General features: G+C 55.6%; 1 protein-coding gene across 15 annotated transcripts in view; it reads right to left on the bottom strand.

Annotated features, from left to right (window-relative positions):
• The window catches only part of POU2F2 (POU class 2 homeobox 2), a 70859-nt gene that overhangs the window by 22951 nt on the left and 22572 nt on the right, over nt 1–25336 (bottom strand). For 13 of the 15 annotated variants that reach the window (XM_074314248.2, XM_074314249.2, XM_074314253.2 and 10 more), the window contains exons 1-2: nt 7663–7766; nt 96–161 (exon numbers count right to left, since the gene is read on the bottom strand). In XM_074314248.2, the coding sequence (XP_074170349.1) occupies nt 96–161; nt 7663–7729 (133 nt within the window). In that variant the 5' untranslated portion in view covers nt 7730–7766. Of the gene's footprint in view, nt 1–95; nt 162–4465; nt 4670–7662; nt 7767–25336 lie in introns of those variants that run through there. The other 2 variants (XM_074314252.2, XM_074314251.2) reach the window with 2 other exon arrangements.

Here is a 25336-nt window from a genome sequence, read left to right as displayed (position 1 = left end):
AGAAGGAAAAGGCGGGTTTTCACCAGCCACCCCCAAAGCTCCCCACCACGCCCGCCCCTGCCCACCCTCTGCCTTCCTGCTCCTTTCCCACACACCTGTGTGCTCTGACGGGGAGTCCAGACCTTGCTTCTCGGCCTCCAGGGGCTTAGACATTCTTATTTCTGGGGAAAGAGAAGGGATGGACGTGGGGTGAGGGAGGGGAAGCCAGGAGGGCTCTCGGTGCCTCCTCCAGCACCACCACAGCCTGACCCCAAATCCTCCCCACCCCTGGCCACCTTGCAAGTGTCTCTTTCCAGGAGACATGCCCTCTGTCCTAGGCCCCTGTCTTTCTCTGAGAGGACAAGAGAGGGGCCTTCAGGCCGAGGGATCATCCCTGATCCTTTTCACCCTCTAGAAGGCGCACAAGGGAGGCCCTGGGGCAGGGTGGAAGGCAGATGGAGGTCCTGAGAAGGTTGCTGATGCTCCAAGGGACAAGTCACCTTGGGCCCGTTGCTCAGGCTGCCGCCCAGGCGCCCGTCCTGCCTCACCAGGTTTCGGCTGAGGCATGTTTTCCATTCTGAGTGAGGCCTGGGGGGGTGACGGGAGTGCAGCATCCCCAAAGGAGCGAGTCTTCAGATCTCTAGGTGTGATTCAGCCGCCCGCCGGCCCCCTCCCCCGGCCCACCACTTTCCTGTCCACACTTCACTCCCACCAGCCTCCCTTCTTGTATTCAGTGCACAAGCCTAGCAGCCCCACTCTGACCTTGGTAACTAACTCCAGCTCCAACTCCATCTGGCTCTGCCCTTGACCTTGTCCTTGAACCTAATCCTAGACCTTACCTGGGACTTCAGCCTTGAATTCCAATTGCATGCCCAAATCCCACCGAGATACCCGGCCCCTAAAATGCAATCCCTTTCCATAGACCCTGGAAATGAAAGGTGGTGGCAGGGGGGGTGGGGGGGTGGCAAGCAGCAAGTTGGCACCAGGGGACAAAACCAATGGAGACAGTGCCCTGTCCTCTCAGCACTCTCAGCACTCGGATGCTGACTACTGTGCCAAGCACAGTGCTAAGTAAGACTCTGAACTCATGTTAGCAGTCGGTGCTGACATTACCCCCATTTCACAGAAGAGGAAACAGATTCTGAGAGTGTGTCACCTCCCCAAGAGCACACCGAGACAGCAGAGGTGCCCTGATTGGATCTCGGTCTCCATGACTCCAGGGTTCCCACTTCTCATCAGGACTGCTACGGGCGAATGAACCCCAGTCATGGCTTCCAATAACCACCCCTAGGAAGCTCACCCACTGGGGCCTAGCGCTTCCTGGTCCTAGACGACCACACAAATCTGGGCTTCTGCCTGACCTGTTCTCAATCTCCTTACCCACCCTGGATCCCAACTCCCATCCAGATGGTCCACGTGCTTCATTTGGGCTTGACTCCCAGTTTGGCCTCAGACCTTACTCATGACCCTGACTCTGACCCAAAAGTCTCCCCAACAAGTCACTCCAAATCCCCACGTAAACTGTGACCCCACCCTATCAAGGGAGCTGTCCAACTCTAGTGTGCTCTACACCCAGGACATTTTAGGAAGGCCATGTAAGAGACAGCTGGGACATCCTCAACAATGGGGGAAAAAGTCCAGGAATTTTGCACCTGAGGATTACCTGACACAAAACGCCACTGGGGTTTAAAAGTCGGGAATAAGACTCCAGGGCACACACTCCTGGTGGGAGTGTAAATCGATACAAACACAAGTCAGGAAAGCTAAGAGGTGCCCCCTCCCAGTGGCCCAGCATGGCCACTCCCGGGCATCCTGCCCACCAGTGCCCACGGGCACACATGTTCGCAGCAGCCCTCTCATAACGGCCCCAAAATGGAAATAACTCAAGGGCCGGTCAACGGGGAATGGATCAACAAAATGTGGTGCGTCGATACAGTGAAACACTCCACAGTGGGGTGGGAAGAATGAACCGCATCACATACCAATGAATGTCGCAGGCATGACAGCGAGGGAAAGACATCGGACATAAAAGCGGACAGACAGCAGGACTCCAATTACGCAAAGCTCAGAAACAGGCAAGATGATATCAGATGATCAAGGTCAGACGCCTGGGTACCTTTACGGGGTGCTGACCGGGAAAGGGCAGGAGGAAGGCTGTAGGGGTGGGAAATGTTTTAGATCTTGACTTGTTTGGTGGTTACGTGGGTCTGTACACACGTAAGAACTCATCAGGACTTAAAATCGGAGCACTTTATTATATGTATGTTGTATTTTCACACACAGAAAAGAAAAAATGTAAAAGCTAAAAAAGAAAAGAAAAGAACAAGCCAGCATGTAGTTCTAGTGAGACTAGGCTGGGAAGGGTGGGGCCCTGTTTCTGAGCACTGGGCATGGGGCACCCAGTGACACAAAGGGAACTGCCAGGACGCCCTATTCTGCCTCTGGGCATCAAAGGAGGAGTCGTGCCTGATGCTGCCCCTAACCCTCCCGGCCTCGGCCCTGCTTCAGGCACTGGCTAACCCTCATGCACCGCTAAATCCCACCCCTCCTAGCATCCCCGAAAGCCCCACCCCAGCCCTGCCCCTGATCCCTCCCTCCAGCCAGTGGCCACAGTGACCCAGGCAGATCTTTCCCACAGGCAGTGCTCTCTCACCCTGAACCCTTTCCTGACTCCCCGTCTCCCCAAGAAAAGCCCAGGCTCCTTGGCCTGGCCTTTGGGGTGTGGTCCCTGCCACCCTCCACTGCCATCTCTAACCACTCATGCATCATGCTCTTCAACCACACCAGGCATCTTCTGCTTTGGGGTTCTGCTTGATGGGGAGTCCAGACCTTGCAGCTTCTCTGTTCCTCACCTAGCTGGCGAATGCTTCTGCTGCCAACAGACCAGGCAGCCTCCGACCTCCCCCCACCCCTGAGTGGCTCATCCTTGGTCTCTGTTATGGGCTGCGTTGGGTCACCCAACATTCATATGTTGAAGCCCTACCTCCCAGGACCTCAGAATGTGACTATATTTGAGATGGGGTCTTTAAAGAGATAATTAAGTTAAAATGAGACCACTAGGGTGGGCCTTAATCCAGTATGACTGGTGTCCTTACAAGAAGAGGAGATTGGGACAGAGACACACACGAGGTGAAGACACAGGGAGAAGATGACACCCCAAGCGAAGGAGAGAGGTCTCAAAAGAAACCAGCCTTGTTGACCCTTTGACCTTGAACTTCTACCTTCCAGAACTATGAGAAAATGAATTTCTGTTGTTTAAGCCTCCCAGTCTGTGCTATTTATCAGCAGCCTTCGTAGACTAACACAGCCTCCCACAATTGTGCCCTCCTGCTGTCCCAGCCCCGAGCCCCCAGGGCTGTGGCCACCTCTGTCCCGGTCCTTTCCCACCAGACCAGCGGGTCGAGCTGGGTCTGACGCATCGCTGGGCCCCTGGCATCACCCAGCTCAGAAGACTGTCTGCCGAACAGCCCTCCCTGCAGCTCTGTCTCTTGTTCCTGCCTCTGTCCTGTTGTCTCTGCCACTTAACAAATGTTTCCTAGACCTTGTCCCAGGGCGGGTCCCTCTGCCTGGAATGCTGTTCTCCACGCCATCCACCTGGTTGGTCTCCTACTCATCCTTCAGGACCGAGCGCCTGTCCGGGCTCCGTCCTCTATGAAGTCACCCCCCCATGCCCCCAGATGTCTGTCCCCTGCTCCCTCCACCCTGACCCGTCATCTCCCCTTGTCACCATCCTAGAGACTGTAGCATCTGGGCCCCAGTATGTCTCCCCGATCGGACTAGGGCAGGTCTGACTCATCTTGGGGTCCCTGACACGACCCAGCATAGGCAAGTGGTTTAATGAACAAGGGTGGCCCGAGTCCTCATCTCTCACGTCCAGGCCGTTGCCTCCGCTCTCCTGTGGTCTGGGGAGACCTTTTCCTTCTCTACCAGCAAACTCCTGCTCTTCTCTAAGGTTCACACATCACCTCCTCTGTGAGGTCCTCCCTGACTCCCCAGGTGGTCAGTATCTCTTTCCTCTGGGCTCCCCCCGTCCCTGCTCCCAACACACCTTGACCACCCAGGCAGTGACCCCCAGTCCCAGACTGTGAACTCCTTAGGGCCCAGGCTGGAGTCATCACTGCACAGGCTGGGACTGTGTCTTTGAAATAAATGCGTGGAAGAATCTCCAAGGGACCAGGACCGGGTCCTGTCCCAAAGAAGCCCCACCCCCTGCTGTCACTTGACACCTCCACCCTCAGCCCCAATCCCCAAGCAATTCCAACCTATATCTTTAAGGTAACTTCCCCTCTGCAGGCATAGTGGCTGGAGAGGCAAATGTGATTTGAGGGGACATTTCCGCCACTCTGTTTCCCTTGTTCAACCTAATCACAACCCACACACACAGCTGTGCAACCCTGCTGCCCTTGGCTGGGCAGACGGCAAAATGGCCAGTGCTGCCCTCTGTCCAGGCCTCTCTTGCTCTCCTCCTCCTCCATCAGAGCCCAACCTGAGAAAACGGTGCCATCAAATCATCGCCACCAAGGAAGAGTCAAGAAGATTCCATTTCCACCAGGAAGCCGCATCCAATGATGCCTTAGTGGAGACTTGAGTGACCGGCAATTCCGTCAAGAGGCCGCTGAGCCATCCTCCCTGCAGGCTGTTTCCTGGGCCCAGGCCAGGCTGCCCCACGCCCCCCTCTCTCTCCCACCCCAGATACTGATTTCACTGGCACAGGGTGCCACCTGGGTATCGGATTTTTAAAGCCCCCCTCCCCCACCCTGGGTGAGTCTAATGTACTCCTGCCCCCTGGAGACTTCAAAAGCCCCTCTCAAAGTCTCATTCCTACAGAAAGGTGGGTTGGTTATTTACGGCCATCCCCGCCCTTCTCCCATCCCAGGCAGTGTGTAACTTTTTAGCAGGATGGGCGAGGGGAGGGGAGGTGAAAGCGATGCACAACCCTACAGGCCCCTTGATTCCCACCATCCCAGAATCAAAATCACCCAGGGCTGCTCACGCCCCTGACCTCACACTTGCTTGCCCCTGATTGCCCAGGCCAGGGACTCTGCTCACCCCTCCTCGCCCCTCCCTCCCCGACTTTCACTTCTCCTCTGCATTTCCCCCAGCCAGTTTTAGCAGACTTGGGTCAGCTTCTCGTTAGCACTTACCGAAAATGGGGCTAAATATAGAGGGCCCAAGGGCTGCCCCTCACCCCTTCTGGTCCCGCTTGGCCTGTCCCCTGGGTCCCCTGCCTCCACAGCCCGCTTCAATCAAGACTTGGCCTGGGAGCCCCTGTGGGCAGGTTCTTTGCTGCCGGGAACTACTGTGGGCCCAGCTGGTCTAGCCTGGCCTCCCCAGGAGCCGCACCTCACACCCCGACAACCCCACAGCTGTCCCTGCGTGGCCTCAAGGGAGTCAACACTTCTGAGCTGTCAGGAGAGAGGGATGCAGATATTGGCGGACGCAACAAGAGATGTGGCCCCAGAGCTGTGCTGACAACAGAACTGCCACATAGCACACACACCACAGCACGCAGGGCCCCAGACGTGGATGGAGACCTGCACACACACACAAGGTTGGCTGTGCACAGATCCAGAAAGGAACGCGTGCAGATGGATACCTAGGCCCAGACACAATGACGTGGGCAGACAGGCAAAGCACCCAGACGTGAGTGTGCACACCTGCGCCTACACACACTCACACATCCAGAGTCACCCACACACACATACAGATGGGTACAGATGGGCAAACTCAGACACCCAGGTCACGAAGATGCACAAGGACATGTACACACTCACACCCCAGAGTCAGACAGACACACAGACGTGCACACTCACACACCCAGGTCACTCAGACAGATACACACAGACGTGCACACACTCACACACCCAGTCACCCACAGACAGCTGTACAGACAGACACAGATGTGCATCCACATGTACACGAAGCTGGAAACACACACACAAATGTGCACGTACTAACACGCCTAGAGCCACCTCATCCTGGGAGGTGGACCCCTGAACCCAGTTCGCAGATGTGGAGCCCAAGACCAGGCAGCAGAAGTGATCTGCCCAAGGCCGCACAACGTATTCATTCCTGTCCAGGCAGGGGGGCCCAGCGAGGGCCCCCCAGGCAGGGCAGTTCTGTGAGAAATCCCACGGAAAGGGGCTAACCCAGTGCCTGGCACGTATGAGACCCCCATTCAACCCCAGACAGGGACGAGTCAGTGGTGGAGCAGACTGCATGAGTGTGCGGACGCCCGGGTGTGTGTCCACTGTGGGAGCACACACACATGGACATGTTTGCACACGGTCCCCTCGATAAATAATCATATGCCAGCCTGCAAGGTATCTTCCTCCCATTTCAACCCCCTCCTCACCTTTTCTCTTGCTCACACCCACTCGTCCTTCACATCTCAGTGCAGACATCCCCTCCTCCAGGAAGCCTTCCCTGACACCCCACTGGCTGAACCGGGCAAATCTTATGGGCTCTCATAGTCCCTTGTGCCTCCAGATCCCAGCCCTGACCCCTCTGCCTGTGCCTTCTCCATTGTCTGGTGACAGATCTGTCTCCCCCACTGGACTGGGGACTCCAGGAGGACAGAACGAAAGCTGTATTCAATTGTGTTTCCAACACCTAGCACAGAACTGCTGAATAAATACATGTTGATGAAAGGCCATAGGGATGCCTGCATACCGGGCGTCTGATGTACACAGGACAGCACACACCAAACGGACTCATCCCCACAGACACCTATGAACGTCATACATACCCACAGTCACACCTATACGGCCACAAATAAAACAATTGTGAACTACTGATGACTGTTGTGTTCCAGACACTGTTTTAAGCATTTACACGTACTACCTCATTTACCTCTCCCGTCAGCACTGCTGAGACGTAAGTATCATTATGCAGAGATAGACACATTACACCAAATGAGCTAAAAACCCAAATCGCCTTCTATGGTGCCTCGCGCACAATCTTCACTCAGTCAACTGACATTTGCGGGGTGGGGTGGGGTGGGGGAGAGAGACAGTTAATAAGCACACAGACATATAATAAATTTTCAGGTGGAAATAAATGCCATGAAGAAAAGAAGGCAGGGCAAGGGGGCCGAAAATGGCAGGATTTGTTGCCAGTTTAGATGGGGAGGTCAGGGAAGGCCTCCCTGAGGAGGTGACATCTGAGCAAATGAAGTGAGGAAGCCAAGAGATCCTTGCCAAGGCTACCCCCACAATGCCACACACAACAGCCCCCCACTCTCCGTCACACACAGACACATGACAGTCACACTCAGAAGACTTAGGACTACCGTTCACATATGCATACACAGGTATGCACGCATTCAAATGTCCGGCAACTCAGCCCCCACTCAAGGAGCATTCATGCCTGCCACCCACTGGTCCTCTATCTAAGAGCCTCCTACCACCCCTAGGTTGCATCCCCTCCCCCAGAGCCTTCAGAACACGGGGGCAGAGATGGGAAGAAGAGGCCGGAAGCCCCCAGGTGTCTGAGGTGGTCGGGGAAGGGAAAGAGGAGCTGGGAGAGGGGACCCAGGGTGGGAAAGGGGGAACTGCTGAGGTACAGAGTGAAAGGGCAGAGGAGACAGCTAAGGAGGAAGGGCAGGGCCGGCCAGAGATGGGCACAGCAGGACACACCCCAAGGAGCTGCCCGTGTTCCCTGGCAGTGGCGCTGGCCCCTTACCTGGAGCCCCCATGCTGGAGTGAACCATGCTGCCCGCCCCGCAGGGCTGGGGGAACAACTGTGTCATCTCCCCGCCTTCTCTGGGGGCCAAGCCTTCTCTGCCGGAAGTCACCCTGGGAGGAAACCACAGGGCCCGCCCCCTACGGAAGGGAAAATACCCTGGCGAAGGCCCACCCCAGCAGGCAGTGACCCCAAATAGTGTGTGTTGGGGAAGTGGGGGTATGGGGCAGAGGCCAAGCAGGCTGGAAGGCCTGACTTCCACAGCGGTGCCTCCAGGAGGTGCCTGCGGCAGTTGCCCCTCTCCCTGCAACCTCCATGGGGGAAACACATCTGGAACAGGGTGTGTGGGCCTGGGAGAGAAGGTGGACCCATAACAACAACAACAACAACAACAACAACAACAACAACAACACTGGCTATAAGTATTTGGAGCATGGGACTTTCCCAGTGCGAGACCCTGCACCTCGCACTTGACAAGCATCACCTCTTAAAGCAATCACTATTTGCCCCATTTGGCAGATGAGAAGACTGAGGACCAGGGAGGTGAGGTGTCCTTCCCCAAAGCCCAGAGCCCAGAAGCACAGCAGGGGGTGGCGTTCGCGGTGGGTTTTCGGCGCGGCTGTGGGGAGGGGGGACACTGCCGCGCACCTGTTCTCAGGTGAGGCGACCGGGGCCACCACTGAAAGGAAGTGGCGCCCGTGGGCAGTTCGGGCGGCAGGTCAGGGCCTTGCCCTGGAGCGGCAAGAAGTCGGCCACAGGGCAAATACGGGCGCCGAGGCGGCTCCGGTGGAGGAGCCGGGTCCCCTGGAAGCCGGCTGGATCTTCGCGCCGCGGCGCTCCTGGCCCCGCGCTTCGCTCCGCGCCCGCCAGAGGGCGGCAGCGCCCACCCAATGGGCCGAAGGGCGGGGCCGGCTGCGATGGAGGGCGCCCCTCCCTTCGCTCCCCTCCCGGCCTACTCCCCCTCCGCCCCCGCGCGCACACCTGCGAGGGTCACACAAAGGCGCCGGACTCCCGGCGCACGGCGGCGCAGACAAAGGCGCGGCGGAGCCACTGCCCTTTTCCTCCTCCTGTTGCCTGGTCCGAGGCTACCGGGCTGCCCGGCGCCTCCAAACAGCCCGGCGGCCCTCCCCGGGCCCCCGAAGGACTCGCTGCGACCCACGCTGGGGGACGCCCCCCCAAACCACACGCGCGCGCAACGACGCTTGGACTCACCGCTCCCCCCACACATACACACACATACACATACACTCAAGTATTTCTACACACGGACCCCAGGACTTCTCTCTCTTTTGCTTTCAATCACACATACCACACATACACACGTGTGTGTGCGCGCGCACGCAGACACAGGCCCCAACACCAACCACCACCACCCCCCACCCTCCCTCACTCTTGTGTTCAGACACCGCTCTACTCCCTCAAGTGGATACCTGGGCACAAGGGCACATATACACGTATGTGCCCAGGCAGGCCTCCTGGTCCATTATCTCTCTCTCTGTCTGCTCACACTCACACCCATGCACACTCACGAAGGAGATAACACAGGCAAACCTTCATGAGTGCCCTTCCGTCTGCACCCAGACACGCCCAGGCAGGCAGGCCCCCTGGATGGGAATAACCAGCAGTCCTTACATGTGCTCACAGAGAGAACAGTTCCCAGCTGTGTACACTCCACAACATCCCGTATTATAAAGACCATTTCACTAAGAAAAGCCAGAGATCACACAGCACCAACCCGGCTCCAACTCAGATCTCCTGCCTCCTGGTCCATACCTCTCTCTGATGCAGAATTTCTATACATAAGGGTCTTTGGGACAGCAGTCTGGTGGCAGTAGGGTACTGGAGCCTTGTCTTAATGCTGTATTTGCCAAGTACGCTGTTTTGATTGAGGATTTAGGTTTTGGGGGTTTGGAAATGAAGGTCATAAGGACTAGGGGGGCAGAATCCCACCAAGCCACCCCTGTGCTCCACCAGCCATAGTCAACGTCACCCACGGGTGGAGCGTGCTTTTGGACATGACCCAGGGGCAACCCCTCATTGTGAGCAAGAAGAGAAACACCACCCATTTCTGTGCTGCCCTCCCAGGCCTGCAGCTGAGTGGGGGAGCAGGGGAAAGCCTTACATGTGCCCCCATGGGATGAAGTCACCCCACCACTGCTCTTGCTTCCCACGTTGGCTCCACTGTTACGGCTTCAGGCAGACCAGAACTGAGTCCCTGAGCCAGAGTCGGGGAACCTTGAAGGAGAATAGGCCTGACATGTCCCCCTGCCTGAGAGAGGGCAGAGGGGCAGAGTTTGGGGCACACTGGGTGAGTAGGGCCTGGCAGGCAGGAATGGGGCAGCCCAGGCAGGGGCGATGGTGGCCTCGCAGCTGGAGAACAGGCCTCCAGCCATGTTGAGCAAGACAGGTAGGGCACGGGAGCTGGGGAGCACCAGGGGCCCTGGGGGTGCAGGAAGCCTGGGCGGGAGGCAGCAGCGGGGAGGCCAGGCTGGGCTCAGGGCTGAGCGGTAATTAAAGGAGACGCAGGGGGCTCCCCAGGGCCAGCGGGGCTGGTAACTGACACGCGGGCCCCATTGCTCCGCTCATATTTCTCACCGGATCGATACGTTTGACTCCCGACAAGACAATAATCGCTTGTACGCGGCCGGCGAGTCGATCAAATACATTATTAGAGCGAGGTCCCCCGGGGGCCCGGCGGGGAGTGGTGGGGGGAGCAGCCAGCCCACCGGGGACAGCAGAGCAGGATTCTTCACCCCTCAGGGCCCCCAGCCACGGCCTCTTTCTCTTGGCCGCCCCTGGGGACCCTCTCTGCGGCTTGGTTCCCCAGCATCTTTCTGGATCCTGCTGCGTCCGGCAACATCTCCAATGAGCCCCCGGCTGGATGGGGGCCCCAGGGTCTTTTCTCACAAGTACTGCTTCATCTGTAGGGCTGTAGCATGCGAGAGCTCAGAGAGGCCCCCCCCAGACCCCCAGCTCCGCTGGAGGTAGAGAGACCGTGCAGGCCACACTGTGAGTCCACGGCTGGGCCAGAAGACAAACTGGGACCTGAGACTCACTGAGCAGACCTCTGCCTGCGTCTCAGCACATCGGCCTGCAGCAGAGCCCAGGCCCAGGCAGCCTTTGGGGGTTCAGGGAAAGCTGTCTTAGGGACCCAAACACGTGGGAAAACAGGATGAGGGTGGCAGATGGACACACAAAGAGATGCTTGGCTGGTCCTGCTGCAGGGCCGTGCACTCCTTCCCAGTGGGTCTCCAATACCTCGAATCAAACCCAGCCTGGCCCACCCCCGGCACTGCCTGCCCACCTCTTCCTCACTTTGCTAGCTTCTGGGCTAGAGCCTTCATTTCCTGTTTACACACCTGCTTCCCCGTTGGCCCTGCCCTCAGAACAGCTTCTCCAGTGGCCCTAAGTCGAGGGTAAGCTGTATCCACCCTATGATCTGCTTAGGAGCACCCAGCATCGGAGGACTTCAATATTTCTTCTCCATCATCATCATCATCATCACCATCATCACCAGCAGCAGCAGCAGCAGCAGCAGCACTGCCGATTCTGTGCTAATTGAGCCAATGCATTATTTCTAACCTTCACCACAATCTCAGGAGGTAAGGTCTATTATCATCCCCTTTTTACTGATGAATTGGAGCTAAGAGAACTGAAGTCACTTGCCCCATGTCGCACAGCATGTGAGTGGTGGCGTCATGATTGAAACCCAGACCTGTCCTCAGCTTGCTCTTTCTCTATTCCACCAAGGGCCTCTTTAGAGCCTTAAATTGCTCCCCAGCCTCCAGTGGACAGCAGAAAACCACTCCCTGCCCACTCAGGGACATGGGAATCTCCTCAGAGCCCACAGCCCAACCCCACAGACCTTAGAGTCTGTTCTTGATATTCAGCAATGCATTGGACTCCCTCCTTCTACTGAAGGATCTTTCCTCAGTTCCCCATTTCCTTCAGTTCAAACGTTCCCTGTGTGTCCCTTTGTGCCAAGCCCTGGGCTGGGAGCTAAGGACCCAGAGATGAGCTTGAATCTGCCCTCGAGGAGCTAGCTCATGGACTGGAGTTGATGAAATACCCTGATATTCTATCACTGAGTCAGTAAGTATCCGATAGACAGTATTATGTGTCAGGCCGTGACTAAACTCACAGAATACAGTGGTTAAAAGCAAAACAGTCCATTGTATCTCAGTAAAGCTGAATTTTTAAAAAAGTAAAACAAAGGTGTTGTTTCTCCCTCTGTAGAGCTTACGGTGTTTGGGGGTGGGGACAATTTTAAAAAGCAATCAAATTACGTAATTCCAAGTTGGGAAAAGTGCTTTCAAGAATAGGATATCTGATATAAGATGCAGGGTAGCATTTACTCAGCAATTTGACCATTCATAAGGCAAAGAACGTGGGGAAGAGCATGCAGGCCACAGGAACAGAGGAGGTGATGGCCCTGAGGCAGCAAGCAACATGGCAAATCCAGTAGCAGAAAGATGGTACGTATGGCTGGAGCAGAGTGAGCAAGGAGGAGACAGGTGGAGAGGGAGGCGGGCCAGACCACAGGGCCTTGCAGGACTTTACTGCAAATACAGTGGGACGCCACTGAGAGGGTTTTAAGCTGGGGAGTGACATGGTTCTGTGAACGGTTTCATGGACAATTCTGGCTGCTGGAGGCTAATATGAAGAGGCCAGAATGTGAGGAAGGTTCCCTGTGAAGAAATGGGTGGCATCCACATGAGAGATGATGATGGCTGGGACCAGGGTGGTGGCGGTGGGGGTGGAAAGGAGCAGGCATCCTCAGAAGCAATTTTGAGAGTAGACCCAACAGGGTTGGTGATTGGCTAAATACGGGGTATGGGGGAGAGAGATGAGTCACAGTGAGGCCCAGGAACACAGAAGTACCTTTCCTGCTGTAGAAAGACTGGGAGAGAAGGGGTCAAGCTCAACTGAGAAAGATCCCGGCAGGATGCCATACGTGCCTTGAGGTTGGATCTGATGTTGCAGGTGCAAGGCTTTTGAGCAGCAAGTCTGTGTAAGGGAGACCAATGGGGGACTAGCGTGAGGACAGGTGGGGGGGGGGGGGGAATCTGCAGGCAGGATGGCCAGATGGAAGGCTGGGACAATGGCCCAAACATCAGGGGAGGAAGGGGGCATGAGGAAGCAGATGAGAGTCTGCAGTACTCTAGTGGGTCTACAAGTGGGTGGGTGGGTGGGGGGTTGGGTGGACATGGAGGCTGTCACCAGTGGACAGTGGGAAGAGGAACAGGTTGGGGGAAAGATACTTGGGTTCGTGCCAGGGGGAGGACCAGGAAAAGGCATCTTGGAAGCCGCAAGGTCTATGAACCAGGAAGCCAGCAGGTGTTTAATAAATGCACACTGACACCAACACTCCTTATTGCATCCCCACCACCACCACCAGTTTCCCAAACCCACGAGAATCTCCAGGGGTTCACGTCAAGGAAGAAGAAACTAAGAGCATTGTGATATGGCTCAAAGAATATAAACGTCAGAAGACCAAGCAGGTGCCCATTCTGAAACTGGCCATCTGGTGACCTAGGGCCAGTTCCCTGTGTTCTCTGGGCCTCAGTTTCCCCATCCATAAGTGGGAGGTGGGGCTGGAGGAGCATTCTAAGACTTATTGCAGCTCTAACATTCGGTGACTTGAAAGAATCAAAAACAGGCAAAATGGATTGAGGGATCAACTAGCTGTAGGACTAATATAGAAAGAGAGAGAATGTATTGTAGACTTAGTCTAAGGAGAGCCTGGCTAAGTATACTCCAGGTTCCACTGACTCCTTACCTTTTATTAGAGACTTCTATTATCCCCATTTTAAAGATGAGAAAACTGAGGCCCACAGTCACATAACTAGGCTGGGATGGACCCAGAGTCTCTCAGACGCCAAAGCCTGTTAGGCACAGGCTGTGCTAAGCTCCCCGCTCAGCTTGGCTTGTATGTGTCTCTCACTCAGACTGAGGTCCTTTGAGAACAGGGTCTTTGGCACCCATCACCACATACCCACCAGGGCCCTGGGCTCTCCCCTGACGAGACTCTGTCCTCAGCCCAGGCATCCCCACCAGCCCCCACACTGCACACTCTGCTCCAGCCCGGACTTGCCCTTCACCCAACACTGACTGCAGGCTCCGGGACACCGCTGCGCCCACAGAGCAGGGAGCTGTCCAAAGGCTGAAATGCACTGGCCCTCGACCTAGGTCCAGCGCCATGCAGTGACTCCTTGCTGCCTCCAGCACAAGCCCAATCCCCTCACCAAGGCCTCCAGGCCCTGCAACATCTCACCTCTCCCCATAAGAGCACCACATGCCAGCCACGCTAAAGGAAGCCAAGCTTGTCCCCACCTTGGGGCCTTTGACCTAACTGACCTTTCCCCTAGAATGCTGTTCCCCATCATTTTGATCCTTCCAGACTCAGCTTGAAGGCCACCTCCTCAGAGAGGCCCCCCTTAGTCACCCTCCACTCTATCACCCAGTTTTTATTTTCTTCATAGCACTCTCTGGAACTCAATGACTATTGATGTGTTTTACTGTCCGTTTCTCCCTCTGAAATGTAAGCACTCTGAAAGCAGGTGTCCTGTTTTTTATCTTATTCACTGTGGTATCCCCAGCCCTGAAATACTGCCTGGCACATAGCAGGTGACTGAACCCTATTTGTTGAATGAATTAATCCCTCCAGCCTCCCACGGCCCACAGAATGAGGCCCAGGGCTGGCTCTCCAAGCTCAGGTGGGTATGGGCCCCTGCCAGCCTCTTTCGCCACATTGCCCTCCATGCTCACCTTCTCCCGCTGGTCAATGACTTGGGTTCCCCCACGTGCCCATTCTTCATGCTTCCTTTGTCTGCTGCCCAAATTCTACCCACTTCTACAGCTTCTCTCAAATCTCCCCTCTCTGGAAGCCATTTCTGACTCTGCCAGAGGCCCAATTAATAGTAATGACCTAAGTCTTCCCACAGCTCCAGGCAGCATCCTGGGCTTTACTACTCATACTGCATTGTAATGACCTCTCAGTCAGTCTGTCCCCACAGGGCAGGGCTTGAGGGCAGGGCAGGGCAGGGCAGGATTTGACGGACTCCAGGAATGTGTGTTGAATAAGGGCCTCTGTCCTGCCGACTGTCATGACCTGTGTAGGTGTATATAAGCACTGGTTTGTGAGTCAGACATATGAGAGTTTGGAAACTGGTTCTCCATTCACTTGCTGTGTGACCCCAGGCAACTGACTTCACCCCTCTGAACCTCAGGCACCTCATCTGTGAAATGGGGCAGTAACATGGGCTGAGGGGACTTTCATTAATTTTAAATATAATACTCGCCACCATGCAGAAAAAATTGTAAAAGTTCACGAAGTGTTCATTACATCAAGGTTTCAAATAGAGAAAAATCAGAAACAACCTAGATGCCACCAATAGGACAATGGCTAAGTAAATTGTAGTATATTCACATTCAGTATACAGTCATGAAAGAAAATGAGAAAAACCTACAGATATGAACATGATGACAAGTTCTCTAAGACACTGCTGAGTGAAAAAGCAAGTTGCAGAATGATTTATACAACTTAATATCATTTATGTAAAACACATATGAGTAGAAAAACACTATACATTTTCTATGGGTGCGCAGGTCTCGACAAATGCAGGGAAAACGGTCTGGAAGGCAACTAATTAACTAATGACAGCCACCTTTGGCGAGGGGACAAGGACTAGGAAAGCAGAGGGAGATTTTAACCTTCTCTGTTATGGTTTTGCTTTTTATTAGATTGCATTTGTTTTTGACTAAAAGTTAGAACATATTAAATGATACACAGGTGGCTAACACAAAGAAAAGCAAAGAAATGATTATCTTCAAAGTGAGGACAGTGGTTACTTCCAGCAGGGAGGGAGGGAGGGAGGGAGGAGTCTGTGCGGGAAGGTACACACGGGTGGGGGCTCCTGGGTGCTGGCTGCCTCCTTTATCCTGACCTAAGTGGTGATTGCACAGATGTTTGCTCGATAAAGATTGATTAAACTATACATTTATGACTCATCCACATGATTGGGCTTCCTGTGGGCAGGGGTCAATTCGTACTCGTTGTTGCATCATCTGCTCCCCACCCACTCCCAATCCACTGCCAAGACGCAGACCTTACTAGAGGTCCACGTTCGATAGGGTGCGCCCCACGGCTGCAAGTGCTAGGGGCGGAGGCCGCTGTCCAGGGTACTAGTGGCCGCGGCCGGGGAGGCTCAGGGAAAGCTGACTAAATACGGCAGCTTCAAGACGCTTTATCCTAACCGGCCGCCCCTCCGCCCACCTGGCCTCTGCCTGCCTCTAACACATCACCTCCTCGCTCCCCAATCCTCGCTCAGGTCCACCAGGCTGGCTTTCTGTTCCTGCAACCCAAGTGCCAGCCCCCACGACGTGCCTCAGGACGTGTGCTGCTGCTTTTCCCTCCCCACACCTGGTGCCATCGTTCCCCAGATGTCCCCGTCGTGTGTTCCCTCACTTATTCTAGGACTCTGCGTACACGGCTTCTCCACAGAGAAGTCTTTTTGATCCCCCCACCTCCCATAGCCTTTGCTCTCGGCCTCACTCTTTATCCTTTACCGTGTTGCATTTTCTTCCAGCTCCGCTCAGTCTCACATTCAAGTTTCTGCGTGTGATATGTTTATCGTCTATCTTCTCCCACTTGAATGTTCATGCTGGGAGGACAGGGAGCCTGTCTGTCCTGTTTGGTTTTATCCTCCTTTTTAAAAGGGCCTCAGGTGCACGGAATCACAATTATCATAAGCCTTGGTTCAAAGCAGACCCCCATCATTGGGCTGGGCTGAACCCGCTTCCATAATTAATTTCCTTATTTGTTTTATTTATTTTTAATAATGTGTTCATGTGGACCCACTCAGCATTCAGATTAGAACCGTGACAACAGTCACGCAGACTCGTGTCTGACTCGTTCACTGCTGTGTCCAGTACCTGCCACATAAGAGGCACTCAGCATCTATTTGCTAAAGAAAAAGCTAAGGGACAGTGACCTCCATGCAATGCAAAGGGGAGTTATTGGAAGTGCCCGCCTGGCCTCGCAGGAGGTGGATGGGGGTGGAGAAGAAATCAAAGGCCAGGCCCTTGGCTAAGCTCCCCTTATTCTCCCTGAGGCTCCCACCCCCTGCTCAGCCTGGCTAAAAGCCTCTTCAGTACAATTCAACTCTACACCTTCACGAAGGGCCTACTGTGCCAGACCCAGTGCCCAGATCCGGGGACACAGGGTGCACCGACCTTGGCCATGCCCTTGAGTTCTGAAACCTGTGCCCCCGGCCCCTTGACTGTCCACTATTGTCCCAGGTAACGAGAGCCTGCTCTGTACAGGCATGTGCTATGCGATTTCCTCATATTGTCTCTTGGCCTCTCCCCACCGATCCCTTAAAGCAGGTGCTGTTATTATCCTACCCCCTTTCAGAGCAGCACCAGGAGGCAGGTCAGAGTAGGAAGGTCAATTCCAGAGTCCAGCTCTCCATGAGGTCCTAGGCCTCGGCAAAAGCAAGTGAGGATGGTGGAAAAGGTGTCAACTTTGGAGTCACATAATAGATGGTTGCGTCCCAGCTGCGGGGCTCAGTGAGGCATCAGCAGCGTGTCACCTGGCCCAGGTATCACATTCATGAAGGGCCTCGTTAAATGAAATGTGCATTTTTTTACCACAGTTGGGTGCCACTGCCAGGCCACATCACTTCTAGCATGCTATGAATTTTGTTTTAATAAATCCTGAAATGACTGTAAATATTAGTTAATGTGGCTTTTTTTTTTTATTGTCCTTGCTAAGAGCACAAATCTAATTTCATTTCGGTGTTCCCTCATTCTTAGCATACTGGAAGGCTCAAAAATTAGAAGTGGTCTAGGCCTCTCTCAGCCTCTATCAAGCTTGCTGAGTCTTGGCTGTGTGACTTCAAGCAAGTCACTCAACCTCTCTGTGCCCCTTCCGGAACTGTGAGGTCTCTGCGCAGCACCTGCAGAGGGCCCTGCCTACCTGCAGGAGATACTCCACATTTATTCCGAGGAGTGTAACTTGATGGGCCGCCCAGATCGTATGAGACATCGTCCCTGACGTGGAAGCAAACTCTGAGCGCTGGATACTTGCAGGAAAGTGAGGGATCAAGGGAAATGGGGAGATTTTGGGTGTGACAATCATTTACTGAGATGGAAACAAGCTCCTTGAGGAGCTCAGGGACAGGGAATCAAGAGTTCTGCTTTAGACAATTAAAGGAGGAACCCTGAACCTACTGGTTAGAAACACTTTCCACGCATTATCTCATTGAATCTTCTCAACACCCTATACGAGAACCATTGTCAACATGCTCATTTTACAGATAAAGAAACCGATGCTCAGCAAGGCTGAGTCATTTGCCTGGGGTCACACAGATGGAACCGGGATTAGCATCCAGGCCGCTGGACTGTGCAGTCCATGCTGCCGTCCACTGCCTGCCTCTCCCAGAGCCCTGCCACCTCTTCCCTTTGGCTGTGCAGGAGACACGGGGCGTGGGCTGAGCTTGCTGTCTGAGGCATCCACGCATCTCCCATCCCTGTCCCAGTAGGGCCTCCTGCCAGTATGATCCGTTCGCTAAGAGTTTTCACTAGTCACCTGCCCTGATTCACAGCAATGCCAGAATGCACACTGACCAGTGTCTCTGGGGCTCGGGGATGTTCTCCAAACTCACACAGCAAGGCCATCTGTGAGGGCACCCACTCGCTCCTGCACCACCTTACTCAGAGCTCACTTCCCCCGGGAGTCTCCTAAAGGAAGGCTTCTCACTCCCCTCCATGCAGGACCTCTGTCTGGCAATGAACTTCTCAGCGCCAAAAACACCAGGCACTTTGAGGTTTGCACAGAGAATACGAAACAGACACAGCCCAGGTCTCTGCCTCCCAGAGGCTTCCCCAGCCTCCTCGAGAAAAAGCAGCCTTTAAGCTAAGCTCATGCCAACCCCCGGCCTTTCGCGTGTACCTTTCCCTCTGCCTGGAATGCTGTTTCCCTGGTTAAATCCTATTCCTCTTTCAAGGTTCAGCTTAAATGTCTTGGCCTCTCTCTGTTGGCTTCCTATTCTCGTCTCTCCTTTAGGGGAATTTATCTCAGAAATTTATCTCAATTTCTGATTTTGTATTTAATTGATATTTACACTTAAAGATCTGCATTCCCCTCTAGTTTTTCAGCTCCGTGAAGGGTGACGTACCAGTTTTGTTCACTGCTTTCTCTCCAGTGCCCCACATAGTACCTGGCACATAGCATGACATGGCACATAGCAGGCGCTCAGCAGACATGCGGATGTGTCAGTCAAATGGATCCTTTGAGGGGACAAGCACCTGAGGCAGAGGACTTGAGTCTTCTGAGCCTCAGTTTCCACTTCTGCAAAATCAAGATAATAATTCCTCCCTTATAGGGTAGTGGTGAGGATCCAAACAAGCAAAGACTATTGATGATGGTTTGGGGAAAATGCTCTTCAAATGTAAAAGCTCAAAAAAGCTGGAACCTAGAGGTCGGGCAAGATTCAGAGAAAAAACGACAAGAGAGAAGGGCATGGCCATTTGTCACGCGACCTTATCTGCTGGACATTTTACAGTTCCTCGTTCACTGACTCCTGCAAGATGGTGGTTATGACCCAGAGAAGGAAACTGAGGTCCAGAGAGGAGAAACCACCTGCCCATGGTGTCACAGCAAGTCCGTGGCAGAGCTGGGATTTGAACCCCTCTCTCCCAGGCAGTCACGTTTCCACGCACCTCCAGCAGAACTTGACCCCTAGCAGTGGGCCCTTGACAAACATTTATGTGTTGGACCAATGAAAAGGGCCCGACTGGAGTCACTTGGGCCTGAATGGTAGTCGTGGCTCTGCCACTCACTGGCTAGTGCCCTAGGGCAAGCTACTTCCCTTCCTCAAGCCTCAGTTTCCCCATCTACGAAGTGGGACTCAGGATCCCGCCTGCCAGCTAGGGGGGTCAGTGGATTCCGCAAGAGCCAACAGGTCAAGGGCTTATCAGGCAGTACGCGCGGTCCACGAGCAGCTGTTAGGGCCGTTACCCTTCCAGCAAGGGAACAGCAGGAGCAGAGGGGCAGGTTTCAGGATGAGAGGCCCGTGAAGGGTCAGTCAGAGAGAACCTCTCAAAGGAGAGGCATCTGGAGCCAGACAGAAAGGGATTCCCGACTCTGTGCCTGGCTGTCAAGTCGGGAAGTGGGAAGCTGGCGAGGGGCCCCCTCATCTCCTACCCGCTCTCCCACCTCCTTCCAGGTTTGCTGGGCCTCAGCCAGAATCCCGTACACATTCATCACCCAGCAACTCCATCTCCATCCCAGGGCCCAGCTAGCCCCACTCAGGCGGGCGCTCTCCCTCAGGCCCTGCCCCACCACACGGCCCAGAGGGTCTTTCTTTCTGTAAGGAAGGCCCTTTACTGACTGGAAAACTATCATCTGAAGGTAGTTACATAAAAATCCATAATGGTGAAAGGTAAGAACTGTCTTAGGCACAAGCAAGCACACGACACACGGGTGGGTAGGTGTATATACACCACCTTTGTAACACCAGCTGCCCCTTCCCACGGGCCAGAGGGCTGTAACCCAGAGCTCCTTACTCTGCTTCACAAACCGCTGGCTGTGAGGCCTGTGGGGACGGAATGTGAGTGTTGCACCGATGTCGGGATTTGTTGATTGGTGGGGGCAGTCAGTGAGTCCTAAGTGAAGGGTGGCAAACTGGGAAGGAGATCTGGGGTCATCCCTGAATCCTCCTCCTCCTCCTGAGTGCCCCTCAACTTCCATCAATTCAAGCCAGAGATGTCTGAACCCTTCCCCTCCTTTGCCTGCCCCCAGCCCTGCTTCATCTCTGGCCATCTCTCTGTCCCTCTTTCTCCACTGGCCTAACCGTTATACGGGCTGTTTTTTGCTCCCTCACTTGCTCCACAGGTATCTCTTAAGCCCCATCCCTGTTTCAGACACTGAGCTCGGGACAAGTGACACACCCCTGCCCTCCAGAACTGACAATGGAGGTGGGACCTAGTGCCCTGAATCTATGCCCTCCCCGACTTCCTAAAGCATGACCCTGGTCGGGTCACTCCCCTGCTGAGCCTGAGAGGAAGTCTTGGCATCCTACGCTTTTTCTGGCATTACCTCCCCAAGCTGCCAGGGGAAGGTGAGAGGGCAGGCCTGCAGCCTAGAGATGTCACTGTAGGGGCACCTGGATGGAGGGGTGACCGTACTCCCCAGCAAGAGGATCCTGCCCCCTGTACTCCCTTTCCCAGAGCCTGAGAGAACTCTGGCCCATCAAGGCACAGGTTTTACACAGGAGGGGCCATAAAAGCCATCTAAGCAGCTTGTTTTTTCAGATGAAAACTGGGGTTCAGCACAGGCAAATGACTTGAGCAAAGCCACACATCCTACTGGCGGCAGACAGATGGGGCCCAACCCCCGGTCCTCCAGCTTTATCTATGCAGGTGTAACGAGTTCTAACTCCTCCCGACACTGGTGCCTCCAAGAGGAGGGAGAAGAGGGGCTTGAGACCTTTTTTCTGCACTTCTTGCTGACGGTCCCAGGACCTGGGCCTCTGTTTATTTTCACAGCTGCAGGAGGAGGATACACCAAGAGAGACTTGGAATGAGACAGGGAGGTGGGGAGCAGGCAGGGGAGAGAGTCAGAGGGGAAAGCATGTAGCAGGGCCGAGAAAGAGGGGTGTAGGGAGAGAATAGCGAGACCATCAGGGAGAGCAGAGAACGGTGTAGGGTTCTCAAGTCACTGAAGGAGGAGGCAGCAATAAAGGAGAGTCTAGTCACACAGAGACAGAGACAGTGAGATGCCAAAAAAGAGACAGCAGCGCATGAGGGAGAAAAGCAGAGACAAAGAGAAGGACAGAGAAGAGAAAGAGGGGGAGGAAGTTAAGCCGGGCAGGGCCATCAGAGTCTCTGGAAATTGCTTCCCAATACCCTCACCTCTGGCCCTCACAACAGTTGTCCTGTGGGGTGTGTGGCGTTGTCCCCCACCCTGAATGGTCCGTTTTAGGCTGGGCTGAATTGAGTGGGTAAGTGGGAAAGGGGTCCGACCCCAGCCTATGGCGCCCTCGCTGCCTCCCAGAGACAGGAGCCAAGTCCGGGGTGGAAGGGGTAGGGCAGGCCCTGGAGGCTGTAGCCAATAACGGGGCAGGCCAGAGGAGGTGGCCTGCCTTCCCCAACCTGTCCTTGTCCCCAGCCAGCTGCTACTGCAGGTGGCTTCTGCTCTCGGGACTTCGGCCCATGCCTCCCTCAACCTGTGGCCATCTTCTCCCTGCCTGCCCAAGCCGGCCGTCCTCCTGTCCATCTCTGTGCCCCACAGTCCACTCCTCCAGAACCCACCTTTCAGCTCCCCTGCAGGTTGGGGCCAGCGAGGGTACCCAGCGGCCTGGCTGAGGAGGGGGCTAGGTGGATTGCTGCGGCTGCAAGGGACTGCAGCCGACATGGGTGAAGAGGAAGAGGAGGGGGTCTTGGTGATAGACGAAGCTGATTCTGTGGGGGTGGCAGGGAGGGGGTGGAGGAGGGCTGGGGGAGGGGTGGTGAGGAAGAGGGTTGGGGGGGAGCAGGACCAGGCTCACATTTGGCATTCAGGGCAGCTGACAATAAAAATGCTTTATTGCCAAGAAACTGGATCGATCGGGGCTGGAGGGGGCCGGCAGGGGGGACGCGGAGGGCTCAGCGCAGAGGCCGGCGGCCGGGCCTCCGCAGCGACCAGGGCCCAGCCGCCCTCCCCCCTGCGCCCCCCTCCCTGCCTCCTGCCCTTTCTCTCTCCTGCAGCCACCGCTTAGTTCTTATTATATTTTTTCTTATATATTTTTTCCCCCAGCTTCTCCTGCTCCTGTTATTTTTTTTCTTTTAATTTTTTTTTTTTAAACTCGTTGCACTCCCAATGCCGCAGGCTGGGTGGGGGCAGGGTGGGGGTGTCAGCCCAGGCCAGGCCCCTACCCACAGGGCTTCCAGAGCTGCTGGCTCTGAGCTGAGCCCCACTTTGCCTCCACATCCCCCAGTGCAGTCAGGCTTCCCCCAGGGCCTGCCCACGTGGGTACCTATCTCCCCTTGATGCTCAAGAAACACCCATGAAACACGCCCCCCTCTGATGGGCTCAGGGTCCGGGCCAGGCCTTCCTCCCCTCCCCCTTACCTGGCCCCCTGCTCACTCCCAGAGCCATTTGGCTGATGGTCAGAACTGTCCGTCAAGGGGGCTCTGTGCCCCTGGGGACCCAGATGGGAGGAGGGAAGGGGAGAGGTCGGGGGTCAAGCCAAGTCCCCTCCGCTTGGCTCTTCCCCTCCCCCTTCCAAACAAAGGGAACAGCAGCCCTGACAACACTGGGGTGGGGGTGCGCCGGGTACTCAGGGAAGTGGGAGGAGAGGGGCTGAGGGGATGGCCATGGGCAGGAGGTGGGGGTGGGGCCCGCCTGTCCCTCCTGTGCCCTCCCCCTGAGGTCAAGGCTAAGGTGATTCCTCAACCTCTCAGAGGCTGGGCTGGGAGGGGCGGAGGATCTGGACAGACAAAGAACTGGAGCCCCGGGGAGTTGGGGGCTGGGGGAGAACACCTGGGACCCAGGCAGTCCCGGCTGAGGGGGGGCAGCAGGCACCCCTCTGGCCCTGGCTTCATACTCTGATGGCCCTGCCTCCCATCTGCACCAATCCCTGTGGATCCCGGAGCCACGTGGAACCTCTGAGAGTGGGCAGGATCATTGGGATAGAAGGGAAACTGAGGCTCAGCGAGGGGAGACAGAGCCAGGGTTGGGGTCCAGGGTAGAAGCCCAGCCCCAGGGGTCTCAGCACCATCCAGGAGCGGCTCCCTCCCCGCTTCTTACCTAGGGAGACATCCCTCCTTTCCCTGCCCAGATCTGGGGAGGCTTAGCTGGGGACAGGTTCTACAGGAAGGGAAGAGGAGGCCCAGGAGAGGAGAGGCTGAGGTTTCTGTCTCAGACCATTGGGGTCGGGGGACCAGGAGAAAGAAATTCTAAATGAGGGCTGTCTCTAGCCCCGGCCTGGAACCGCTTGAAGTGGAACTTCAAGTCAGAAAGGGCAGGAAACCGATGTGGACAGGGCCTTCCTGAGCATCTGGCTAGTGGTGGCTAGAGAAGAGGACATTCAGAGAGGTTTTCTCACTTGTCCACGGTCACACAGCAAGGAAGGAGCATTTGTGCTCCTGTCTGTCCCAGACCGAACACGGCACTGCCTCAAGGCCTCACACCTGCCCGTCCCGGACTACGGAGAGCAGAGGGGAGCTGAGGCAGTGAACAGCTTTGAGCCCCCTCACCCATGCCCAGGAGAGATGAAGAACTGCCAGAGACAGAAAGAAATGGGCAAATCTGCTTAAATTTCCTCTACGAAGGTGGCTCTCAAGGAGAGGGCCACAGCGAAGAGGAAGAGGGGCAAGATACAGCAGGCCTCTTTCTGGGGGGGGGCTGGTGCATGCCCCCACAGTCTGCCAAGGAGGCCCCCAGATCGGCCAAGGACTAGAGGGGTCCTGCTGCCCTCCCCCAAACCTCCCCGCCCCTCTCCCTCTTTCTCTGCTGCCTATCGACCGGGCTGTGACATGGTGGATCAATACGGCAGGGATATAAAGCCGGCTGGCTGCCTGCCTGCCTTTGCCTCTCTCTCCCCGCTTGCCTTGCTTCCCTTTCCCGGAGCCGCACCCAGGCCCCCCACCCCCAGGTACCCCTTACCCACGCCGCAGAGGGGCCAGCCCCCACCCCTATCACCACCCCCTACAGCAGGAGAGCTTAGGGAGGCTGAGAGCTTGGACAGCCAGGAAGGGGGTGAGTATGGGAGTGGGCAGGGTATAGACGGGGATGGGGGTCCCACTGGCAGGGAAGGAGACTGGTAGGAATTGAGGGACAGTCCCCCGGGAGAAAGCAGGGATCTCCCTAGTTGGGAGCAGCTCAGGCAGATGGGGCCCTTTGAAGGCATGAGAAGGATGGACCTCTGGGAGGAGGGCAGGGGTCACCTGGGGGGCTGGGGAGACAGTCCTGAGCCCATGGGGCAGGAGAAGGCCTGACAGGTAAGCTAGGGTGAGTGGATGCCAGGAAGAGCGGGGCAGCCCCCCTGCTGCCCACCCACAGAGCGCATGGCTGCCCCGTCCTTGGCGCTTTGTGGGCAGAGCTGCCTGGCCTCACTCCAGAGCCTGGCCCGCACATGTGGGGGTGCTGAGGCTTCAGACAGGAAGTTCCAGGGGAGGGCTGTGCTGTGAGTTGCCATATGTGGAGGGTGTGCGCGTGTCCCCTGTGTGCCTGGGTGTCTGTGTGCCTTTGAGTCCTGCTGTGGGACTCTGGCACTATGTGTCCCCGAGTGTCTCAGACACTGAGTCATGTCTCTGTGACCACCAGCCTGTGGGTGTGTCCCAGGGCACTTGGGGGCTCGGTGTGTACTTCCATGAGTGGGTCCCCCACTCTGGTTGTCCCCAAACATCTGAATGAAGATCTGTGTGTACCCCAGGGAAGTGTGGACATACCCCTGGGAGCAGTGACCCCGTCCCCAGGTAATGTGGTGGCTGCGTGTTCCTGCGTTTCAGGAAATCTGTGTGTTGGCGTGTGCGAGCCTGCACCAGTATGTCTGAGCGTGGATATTTCTGTAAGTGTCGGGACTGGGGCGAGTCCCCATGTGTCCGTGTGTGTGGATTCTGTGCCCGTGTCAGTGGGCAGCTGTAGGTGTGGTGGTGTCTGCACAATCAGAGGCCCTTTCTCTATGAG

This window comes from Rhinolophus sinicus, chromosome 8 (assembly GCF_057876585.1).
Source record: "Rhinolophus sinicus isolate RSI-liver-muscle chromosome 8, RSI-T2T, whole genome shotgun sequence".
Taxonomy (NCBI): Eukaryota; Metazoa; Chordata; class Mammalia; order Chiroptera; family Rhinolophidae; genus Rhinolophus; species Rhinolophus sinicus.
This window is presented reverse-complemented; position numbering and strand designations above follow the sequence as displayed.